General features: G+C 40.7%; 1 protein-coding gene across 4 annotated transcripts in view; it reads right to left on the bottom strand.

Annotated features, from left to right (window-relative positions):
- Window positions 1–7,125: 7,125 nt before the first annotated feature.
- Window positions 7,126–11,890, bottom strand: part of keap1a (kelch-like ECH-associated protein 1a) — a 32,486-nt gene continuing 27,721 nt past the window's right edge. For all 4 annotated transcript variants that reach the window (XM_034111374.1, XM_034111372.2, XM_034111373.1 and 1 more), the window contains exons 9-12: window positions 11,328–11,524; window positions 9,257–9,462; window positions 8,519–8,695; window positions 7,126–7,888 (exon numbers count right to left, since the gene is read on the bottom strand). In XM_034111374.1, the coding sequence (XP_033967265.1) occupies window positions 7,710–7,888; window positions 8,519–8,695; window positions 9,257–9,462; window positions 11,328–11,524 (759 nt within the window). In that variant the 3' untranslated portion in view covers window positions 7,126–7,709. The remainder of the gene's footprint in view (window positions 7,889–8,518; window positions 8,696–9,256; window positions 9,463–11,327; window positions 11,525–11,890) is intronic.

The raw sequence follows: 11,890 nt of genomic DNA, 5'->3' as shown, positions 1-11,890 counted from the left end.
GCTGCCTGCACTGAGTGTGTGTGTGAGGAAGTCCGTGGATTGGTCAATTTGGACCAATCAGCGGGGGCTTAACGTAACGGCTGCGCGGACGTAACGTAGCGGCTCCACGGATTGGTCCATTTCGTTCCGGGGACCACATGACATCATGATGTACCCGGAAGAATCAAATGGACAGTGACGTATATCCAACGAGGCGTTTGGGGAGATATTTTCTGTTTTAGAGTTTTACTCGCTACAGGGTGTACTTTGAGGGTTTTGACTCTGCACACCGTTTACATGCATAAAAACCTTCATAACACACAAGGGGACGGGTAATAACCGGAAAAGCATGACATGTCACCTTTAACACAGTAAGGATTCCCCTTATCAGAAAACGTTTGAAACGAGCGGAAACGCCTGCCAAGCTAATGTGAGTTTTTAATCGGATGTGCAGCAAGCAACACATGGAGACATTAGAGGAAGAAATCTCAAACTACGCTACAAGCTATGGCCTATTGAGTAATGTCATCTCATTATCATTTCAAAATATAGTTTGCACTTTAGGCAGTCGTAATTTCATGAGTATAAATTCCTATTTCTCTTTATAGTAGTTTCATTGATAGTAGTGGAGTCCCCCATTCCTTTGAGGTATTAAGAAACACATTCCACAAGGCTTTCACAGGAAAAAATGCATGTAATCCAATGTTGAGTTAGAAAGGTGGTCATCAACGACGCTTGGAGGTACGCAAGATCGATTTCACACGTTGCTAAATTCGCAAGCAAGCGCGAGCTGCAGCCTGAGCGTTGTAGCTATAGGCGTTAAAGCATGAATCAACAACCCTTTCCATTTGGGTTCACCTCTAAGAAAAAACACACCGGACCAGATTGACCAAGCACTGGCTGTACATGTCGGCATATTTATGACACTTTGTCACCGCTTCATAAAGACATCCATAACATTGTCAGTGTTTTCAATTGTTCTTCCTTTGTAGTAAGTACAATACAGGTTCCTTCACAGACTACATGGTTGTTAACTACTTTTAGTCATAGAAACTTTGATATGCTATATTGCCTTGTTTAGGACTGAGGTTTGTTACGTGCACTGGTGCGTAAGAGTGTATGTTCAATATGGTGGCCAAGTGTGCACGTTTTGGCCAGTTGGGATTTTCTTTGTCATTCATATTCGCATAAATGTTTGGGCAAATGCGCAAAACATGTTATTGCTTTACTGTTTTTTTTCTTTACCATTGGATTATCAACCACATTTTAATTGCAACGTTATACCAAAGACTTGCCAATCCATGCAAACTGGCATTTAGCTGAAAATACGTAAAATATTGTAATTTGTGACGTACACAACAACCTATGAACTCAATTATAACTTACGGTTTGGTGAAATTAATTCAATATATTATGCAGATTCAGGCTTTTTAAGGCCTCAAAGAATCACACAAAGAAATGCATTAACCAAAACAAATTCAGAGGTAAAACAAAGTATGCAGCCAGAATCGTTAGCAAATAGATTTTTGTTTGCCAAAGACATAGGAACATCATTACTTCCCTACAAATTAATTTGATAGAATCTCTGCTTTGTTGTGTTGTATAAAGTGGACAGTAAGGGAAGGAGGGAGGAGCAGAGTAAGGGCAGATCATGTGATTTCACAAGGCAGATCCACACCCCAAAGCATTACCACTGTAGAGTATGTGCCTTCAGTTATACACCGTTACTGTCATTTCTCTCACACACCTAGTGATGCTCTCTTAACACGACAACAGCTTTTCCTTCTTTCTCAACTTGTGGAAGTGGAAAAAAAAACTGGATCATTTATTTGTTTCATTGGTTCCAAGCCTCATAAACCCTAAGAAGATTATAGAGGTTGTGAAGATCATGTTAGGTCACAACACCTAACAACAACCACTGAATTCACAACAATACTCATCATTTATCACAAGCAACAAATTATAAAGAACATTGAGGCCAAGTGAATGTAATCCTTATTATGACTGGCTAACCCATATGTTTAGGATCATTCATAATTAACTATTTTGTTTGTTTGGCTTTAAAACCAAAAAGAACGAGTAAATATTTAATACGTATAGCTTTGAACTGAAGTACACTATCAGTATGCTATGTGTAATATGATACATCAAAATGCAAACTTGAATAAGGGTCAGACTTGCGACAACTGGAGCACAGAAATATTGACCTGGTTAATTGGTGCTGACACGTTGCAAGAAGTATGGGAGTGACACAGTGGGTCCAGGGAAACCATAACAGGAGCTCATATATTATAGCGCAGATAAGACAGGCTGCATGACGGCAGACTAAACAGAAACACTCTGCAGCAGGTATACATTCAGAGCTAAGGAATCTTTCTACTGCAGCAGCACGACAAAGTTGGTGATGTTCAAAGTGGAGCTGAGTGTATACCCAGGAAAAAAAGTCTCACATGCTGAAACGTCAACCATGCTCATTTACACAACAAATACCAGTCACACTAGTAATATGTACAGCATAGAAATGTTCCATGTACTGTACTGTATTATCCAACAGTAGCAGCGAAAAACAAAGGCAGCATGAGAGATAATCAGTCTTAAATCCTCATCTAAACTACACCCAGTCTGTCCTATGCCTGCTGGCCCTGGGGATTGTGCTGGAGTTTTAATCCACTTAAAAGCAGAGGACCTCTGCTGCTGTTTCTAAGGGGCTTGACCCACGTCGCATGTGCATACACATGCACAAAAACAATCACGAATGTAGCACTATACACAAAGTCAGTCACACATACAGTAGACATAGACACACATTTTCTTATAACACATAAAGTATTGAGGTAAAATGCCCAAACGGATGCCTTCTAAATGTGAAACTATGCACACATCTAAAAGGCACTCTGAGATATATTGATCATTTATACTAACCAGGTTGAGTAGCTAAGTCCAGTCAGATCTTTGGATTGTCTACCTTTATCAAAGGGCCAGAATGACAACTAATTTAAACCTATAGAAGGCCAATGGATAGCCGAGGCACAACCTAAAGTTGACTGTATTTATTGTAGATGGGGTCAAATGTAATTGCACCATTGTTTAACTCCACTTTTTATAGTAGGTCTGCCAGTGTGTGTGTGTGTGTGTGTGTGTGTGTGTGTGTGTGTGTGTGTGTGTGTGTGTGTGTGTGTGTGTGTGTGTGTGTGTGCGTGTGCGTGCGTGCGTGCGTGTGTGTGTGTGTGTGTGTGTTTTTAAGGGAGCTCTCAGCTCTCAATCTTTAATATCACAAGAATTTATAAAGGAATTTGCTCTATTTATTTACTCAGCTGTACTATCTAAACAGCAAAAATATATATAAAAAACACACACACAACACATTGTTCATATTACTGTGTTAACATTTTAACTGTGACCATTTCAGGTTTTTATTATCAATATAAAATGTTTTTTTGTCATTTTTAAATGCTTTATTTTGTGCCACGGACAAAATGTCATACTTTTTCTCTTCTTGCACCAACGTTTGTCGTTATCTAATTTGAAATGTACTAATTCCTTATTCTTGCGGAGGGAGGGCGAACCACTGACTTGAACAGCTGCTTCATGACCCAAAAAACTGTCAGTCTTTCCCTGGAATAAATTGTGGGATATACCATCTTTGGGTACAGGGGGGAGCTGGAAACGTGCATTTCCGGCATCGCAGCGTTAACTTGCAAATGCATACGTTTTAGCAGCATCGACAATTATATCACAACATTTTAAACTTATATTCTTTAAACCTAGATTGTTTAAAGTGTAAGGAAGGGTGAACATGAGGCACACATTAAAGCTCAATTCACCCGTGTGTCTGCGCCGTGTTTCTGGAGGACCCATAGTAGAATCAATTCAGCGAAAGGGGAGCTTGAAACCTTCCACTCATGCTTTCCTCCGAGTCTGAGAGAAACACAGTTGAAGTGAACACACAGACCAGTCGGCTGCACTACATGCTCACAACAGGCAGGCTCCGATCACTAATACAAAACAACAGCAGTAACAACCCTGCATATAATCATAATAACTATATCATGAGAAGATCTTAAAACTTTATGTCACTGCAGAAATGTTAGAGGAATTTCATAATGATGCTAGATAGTCTTTAAAAGTAATGGTCAATATGAATTCACTAGTGAGAGCCACAGACACATCCCTAGAAACATGTGAAGACATTTTATTAAATAAGTGTTTGCGTTTTAGTAAACAGATTACGCAAATATTACTTTTTAAAGTACATACTTATGCAGAGAATAATTAAATGTTCATGGTTTTATACAAGTCAACTTCATAGACTACTTCTTTACCGCCTGCAGATAATATGAATGTAGATACTTTTACCTTATTCACGCAAAAAGTGGCTTATGTGGAGCTCAAGAGCGGGGCATACACAGTTCTGAGCGTGTATATGTGTGCGTGTGAGCTCATGCATGTGCATCCGTTTGCGAGCCTTAAAGGTCCCATATTCAAATTAAACTTCATTTTTTTATTTATGATATAAGCTTGCAGAACAAGTCAAATGAATATATCACGATCAGTGTAATAAAATAAGTCAATGTAAAATAACTGTTTCTCCTGTGGTGTTAATTAATGTGTACAACTGCTTCTAAAATGTATGCTCTTGCTGAGCACATGCTCTGCTTCCCACTCATTTTTCTCACAAACATTCAACCGTCTGTCTTCTGCTGCTCTTCACTGATCAGCTCCACTGCGTCAGCTGGACGTGCCTTGCTCAAGGGCATCTGTTGACAGAGAGGAGGGCAGAGATAGTTGTGCATACGCTATAAATTGACACCGTCATACATGTTAGCAACACTTAATCCAGGGCAGCAAGAGCTCTGAGGGTGAATAAACTCTTGAGCAATGCGTGTAACCCGGACCTGCTGGGTGCTGCGTAAGAATGAGAAAGTTAACTCCAACATTTCCTGGAAAATAAAGGTAGAAAATGTGTTTAATTTGCTCGTCACAGAGCAGAAATCTGGCATTATTTAGGGTAAGCTGTCTGACCTTTTAACGTCCATCATGCTGCAACACCTGCTGCATGCATCTGGGCGATCAGCTGATGTAAACCCTTTCTACAGTTTTACATAAAGTTTCATGTAGTTACAGTGCTTCCCCTTTCTTCTGTGACTAAGTCAGGTACAGTATTGGCATTCACATACAGTACTCACATGCTTCCTTATTTGAATATGTTTGTGCGTGTCTCGTTGGGGGGGGGGGGGGGGGATGCCACGCCACCAGCCCCTCTGACCAATGTCACCTTCATGGGTGGCTCCATCGTCGGAGCATCCTTCAGAATGTAACAGATTAGCTTTGCAGGCAGGGATGTTGATGAGGTCATCACTTCCCAAGGTCACACCTACACAAACCCAGCTATAGGCCCACTGCCGTTAAACCCCCCCCCCACCTCTTCTGATCCTATGGAGGCTGGACTCTACCTCCTGCCTGCCTGCAGATCTGAATAAGGCAGAATAAGCCATAACCAACATACGACACTTAATGTAATACTGAGACTGCCCCTTCAGGATTCCTTTACTCTGCAAAGACTTGAAAAAGGCCAGACAGTTTTAAAATGCACTCCATACGTCACTTTTAGTATTTCTAAGCTCCTATACTTTTTAATCCCTACACATATTTTAGAACGCTGCGTAGTTGCAAGCTCTATATCAGATCAGCTCTTTTAGATTTGATCACTTCCTGTGTTAATGTAACATCCAACAAATTAAGCATTCAAGATGAACACTTGCTGATCTTCTGTTGCACTTCTCAGGCCGACATTCTGCTGGTGTAAGTGTCCAACACTAAGCACCAAATTCAGAACTTTGTTCACATGATAAATAATAAAGCAAAATGTAGTTTTCATAGAAGGGATCAGTCTTTCTCAGCCTTGCCCCTTCTCTCCTACTATTCCTCTTGGGGAGGTGCAACCGCTCGGCATTAGTGCAGTGAGCATGAAGAATATGGACTTATACAACAGCATCTGTGTGTGAACTAATTTCCCTCCACTGATTCTCCATGGAAGGCAAACCTCTCCGCTGTACAGTGCTTCATCTCTTTCTGTAGTCCCCCCGTCATGAGACAATGAAAGCATTGAGGCAAATCTGTTTCCACAGCCTGTGAATAAGAGACAGCCTGCTTTGTTTTGCACACACACACACACACACACATATGCGCGTGTGACAGCTAAAGAACAAATGTGTTTGTGAACGGACGTATTCGTGTATCCATGTGTGAGATGCTTGCGTCATGCGTTCACCATGTGAGTCACTTGCTCTTATGCGGGGCTTTAAGTAGTGAGTAAGAGCCCTCCACTCATTCTCACTCTCTGGGGCCCCGAACACACAACCAGACCTCTGCTGCTTCTTCTTCTTCTTCTTCTTCTTCTTCTTCATCTCTGCAAGTCGTCCAACAGGTCGCTGTGTCAATAATGAACGCTCACAATGTACAAGTCTGAAATTGGAGATGCATTCAAATGGAGACAAACAAACAAACCACAATCGCCTGCCTATTATTTCAGCAAAGCAATAAGGTAAACATGCATATTTTAACTTCACTCTTCTCTGTCAGAAATCTCAACATGCATTTGAATAATTGCTCGGTCCAGAACTGTCTTCTTTGGCGGCCTGCTGGGATAATTGCAGGTGAGCCATGGAGGAGATGGAGAGCAGCCGTACAGAGAGAGAGATAAGTAAACACACAAAGTGACGTCTGCGGCTGATGACTAACACTGAAGCGACTAAAGTACCCTTTGTCTTCATTCAATACGGCTTAAATAAAAGGTAGCTGTGAGTAATCGTTCTGTCTCAACAAAACATGGACAATTATCAATTATTATTAGTCATTCTATGTATTTTAATGTTTCGGTTTGTCAAGATCGGACAGATTTAGGTTGTTTTGCTTTGATATTGTTAAGCTTGGAGTTCCTTTAGGGTGCTTTTACATTGAAAAATAATTTTTTTTAAATATTTTCATGTGGTGGCATACAGCTGTTTTTTGACTTATCCCACCATCTAGTGGTCGCACATGTGCTGTTACATGTTGGAAGTCCTATTAAGTGAGAGCACAAGAGGTCAGTAAAAACACTTTGCTAACATGATGAGATCAATGATGAATATATATGGTGCAGAAATACAAATTTGATTAACTTTATTTTCAGAAACACAAAATTAAATATTGTGAATGCACATACAAACAAACTAAATGAATAAAATACAAAAAAATGGCAGTTTTCTGTGAAACTGTGTTGGCACAAAACAATGAAAACACAATCAGAAAAGTGCTCAAATAGACAGAGACACAGAGAAGAGGTAGTGATACAACGCAGAGTGAGGATTTAGAAATCAGGACACTGGAGGCCATTCACTTTGTACATTACCATTAAAAACGCTAAGTGATTGAAACAGGTGAGAGATAATAATACTAAATTAAATAGTACCATTACCCATGATTACATCTGTAGCACCTTATTCATCGTGAGGTCACTGTCATGCCAACAGCTTTCCCGAATTGTAGAAATATTCGTCCTTTTCAGCGTTTCTGCATAATCTACATCTGCAGTACTTCATGGGGACGATTCAAATGAGATCCATGAGAGCGGAGATGTGTGAGTAGGTTTCATATTGGAATGTTTTTTTTTATTGAATGCACTTAACTCTCTCTTGAAAAGCAGCACCACTTGTATTCAATACTTGAGACTTCAACAGATTTCGTACTCATCATGAGGCTCCATCCTCATCCTCCTCTTGTTCTGGCAGGCTGCCGGGACAGGGCTCCATGGTAACAGCGACGCCCATCCCGCTGCGTCCGACGGGCATGTTGGTTACGCACGTCCATTCATTTCTGTCTGGGCAGTAACACTCAACACTGGACAGGAAGCCGTTCTGGTTAAAGCCTCCTGGAGGGACACACACAGAGACACACAAGCCACATGTTTAACGGTGCTGTAAATAAAACCCTAGGGAGCAATTTGAGTATTGATACGTTTTTTTTAAAAAGGTACATTTTTCTCTTAGATTTTCAATTGATTTTATTTACTTATTCTTTTATCTCAATCTGATATTTAGAATTTTCCTTCGCCTCATGTATTAACCCTTTATATACTGTCTATTGACATGCATATAGTCTTTTTGCACTACTTTTTATTTTGTATTTTATTATATATGTTGCATTGTTGGAGGAGCTCAGGTCAGAAGAATTTCATTGCCATTTCTACACTGTAGCTTTGTGCATATGACAATAACACCTTTGAATCTTTACATTTGAGCCATGCTTTACTCTATTTACTTAAATAACACTTAGTCATTGAGCCACACTGAACCTCCTGACCTAACACTCTACTTAATAATCAGAAGTATCGAATTACTAACAAGTCTGTATTATTGTTGCTTCTACATGCATGCACGCAATAATCCAAAAGATCTGAACTGCAAGTCTCGTGTTATATATTAGAGACATTACACGTTTTATTTCAGTGAAATGACTGTAGTGTGAGCCTTATTGTGTTATGAACGGTGCTGTAACTGACCGAGGACAAAGATGCATCCCTGGTGCACCGTGACTCCGTGGGCACTGCGGCAGTACTGCATGGAGGCCCTGGGCTCCCATTGGTTCCTGGCTATATTGTAACGCTCCACAGAACACAGCTGGCTCAGCCCATCATACCCTCCTATGGCATAGAGGTGAGAGTTCAGACACACCAGCCCTGCAAAGACCAGAGAGGGAACTTAGTTAGACATTTCAGCAAGGTGGCTTATTCATTTGCTCGCTTACAGTTAGTTGAGAAGATCAATACCGCTCCGTACTGGGGCAGCAAATTAATTATCGTCATTATCACAATTGACATCATCATGTCAATTGTTCTGCCTTTTAATCCCTCGATACATTGAGTAATCGTGTGCTTTATATGTCAGAAAGTAGCGACAAATGTCAATTCAAGATTTTCAAAGTGATGTCTTGTTTTGTCAATCGGAAATATATATCATAACATATATGATATAAAACTGAGAAAAGTAGGAATTCCTAATATTTGAGAGGCTAAAAACGGCATTTTCTGTCATTTTTGCATAAAACATTTATAAAAATGATTGATCAAAAAAGTTTCAGATTATCTTACTCTGTATATTATGAAAATAATAAATATATACCACTTAATTATCTTCAAACCAGCCTATATGCAGCTCATTTATCAACTCATAAAAATATCTTATTTGTCCAATCAGATTGGATCTCATAAAGAGAGGAGTGCACACACACAGACACTCACCCAGTCCACTGCGTATGGTCGTCATGGGGGCCAGTTGTTGCCAGGTGTTGGTGTCGGGCTGGTATTTCTCAGCAGTGTCCCAGCGGTTCTGCCCATTGTACCCCCCCACCACATACAGAACCCCCCCACACGCCGCAACTCCTGCCCCCAGACGAGCCACCGACATCGGGCAAACAAAGGACCAGCGATTAGACTCTGGATCCCACCTGAAAACCAAACAGCAGTGAGTGAATGCAGTCTATGTTTAACATTCCTTAAATATGAGTCAATACAAATATTCAAATTCACGTATCAGTGCTCCAAAACGTTCAATCATTCAGAGGGCAGTGGCTGAGTGAGGCATCGTTCTCCTTCTACACGAGCCGGTCAATTTTAAGTGGATTAGGTTAAGCTGGCGTCCATGTTTGGCAACTATTGACAAGCTTTATTTGAAGCCAAAGAAGTTGTTAAATCACTGCCGGCAGACGGAGACAAGAAAGATAACACGCTGATTAGTCTCATCTCATACTATAAGATACATTTCTCAACGTATCTTCTTGTAGGATGAGCATTTTTTCCCAATAGTCTTAATCGATTTCGTGCTAAGAGATAAAGACAGGATTGACGCCACACCTATATCTGTCCGTGAAAGGCAGTCAGGTGACAGTTAGCATAGCTTAGCATAGAAACTGGAAGGAGGACAAACAACTGCCAATGATTAGCATATACTTTTTGTATTCTATCCATATGAAAATTGACTGGCAAAATAATAAATGATGATTTTATGGGGGTTTATGAGCCAGACTATACATTTCACTTGCAGTAAAACCACAAGGGGACATTTTAAGGGGAGCTTTTAGTACAAATTAAATTAAAAAAATATATAAAAAGGTGCTGGCAGGGGCTTTTGTTTTACCTTTAGACAGAGCCAAAATGGCTGTTTTGACTTTGGGTAAAGGTATACCACCTACTAGCAGTAGCTTTATATTTAACGGGCAGATATTACAGATATATTAACACTCATCCAGCTCTCGACAATGTTTAATTATTTTAGTACTGAAAAAAATCCTAATCATGTGGGATCGTGATGAGGCAAGTTGCATAATGAGTGTGTGTTCCCTGGTTAATGGTTCGATCAGTTCTCAGCACTGGGTGTATTCCAGCTGTAAACCGCTGATAGGAGGGCGGCTGCTGTTACATCACATACCCTCAAGCAATGGCAAAGTGCCCTTGAGAAAAAGCACTCAATGCAAGTTACTTCTTGAGTCAACGTGGTCTCACTGACCCTGTGCTCTGAACCCTGAAAGTACTACATGCAGCAAGGCAGATTTCACTGATAAGTGACAATACATTATCCCAAGAAAGCACACTTGAACACGGAGGTATCACTCCCTGTTGAATCTCTTGCGTGTTGATTGGCTTCATTCAGCATGAATCCTCAAGAGCAGAGACTCTTCCTGCCGACCATTGTTACTATAAATGCTCTAATCTCCTTTGTTGCGTTTCACATTGAGTTCTCAATCCAACAGTTATATCGTCTTTCATTATATTTAGCATTTATTCATGAAAAGACATCAAAGTGGCTTCTGATGAGTTCTAATATTTCTCTTGTTACCAGCACCTTTTATACAACAAGGGATTGATGTTACATTTGAAGCACATTTCAAAAAAGCTAAAAGTACGATTGTAATTTGTCTCGAGTCTTTTTGATTTGAAGTGATTTGAAACAGATTTATAACAGCATTAAAACTTCTCCCTGTTTGATGGTGGCAGCAACAAAGATTTAAAGCATTCCCCGCCAGATCGGCATTCCTGGTAAATGTCTCAGCATGTTTTCAAAGAGCCTGTGATGTTGTCTAATTAGGCTAAGTGGAATACCTGCAAACTTTTTGACTGCTCTTTAGGTTGAATGGCAGCTATTCATTTCACCTCTCTCATGCCATTACCCATACTTACACTGAGGTAAATGCACTCTAAGAATGTGTGAGGAAATGCGTGCTCATTGCATTCATAGTCGTAAATACGATGTCATTAAAATCAAATTACATCTCGAGAGCCTAGTTAAATAAATGAATCCTCGCACACGTCTCACCTCTCCACCGTGTTGTGATGTGTGGAGGCCTGGGAGCCTCCGAGAGCGTAGATGCAGCCGTCCACCACGCCCACCCCCACCCGGTTCCTGGGGGTGTTGAGCGAGGCTCGCTGGCTCCACTGGTTGGTCATCGGGTTGTAGCAGCACAGCGCGCTGGACTCCATGTTGTTCTGCAGCGACAGGTTCCTGCCTCCGACCTGAACACAGATGATGTCAAAACAAACACGTGCCCAACAAACTTGAGTCCATTTAGGTCTGACAGGAGGAGGAAGAAAAGCAAGAAAAATAAAGCGGGTCAACTAATTTCAGTTTTAGATATTACTGTGAAACTTCTGAAGCAATGGAGACAGGACTCAGAGAGACTCAGGGAGAGCTGGAACCTTGATGCCAAACACTGATGGTGTATTATGGAGTCAACGGCCGGAGAACTGACAAGACAGGTGCTGCAGCCACGAGGTGACACAGCAGTTGCCAAACAAATTCTGAAGATCTCTACCCCAGACCTATGTATTTAGCTGGTTCTGAGAGAATAATCAACATTGTGCATAACAAGATAAAACCAT

Source organism: Pseudochaenichthys georgianus, chromosome 22 (genome assembly GCF_902827115.2).
Source record: "Pseudochaenichthys georgianus chromosome 22, fPseGeo1.2, whole genome shotgun sequence".
Lineage (NCBI taxonomy): Eukaryota > Metazoa > Chordata > Actinopteri > Perciformes > Channichthyidae > Pseudochaenichthys > Pseudochaenichthys georgianus.
Note: the sequence above shows the minus strand (reverse complement) of the source record. Positions and strands in the feature narration are given on the sequence as shown.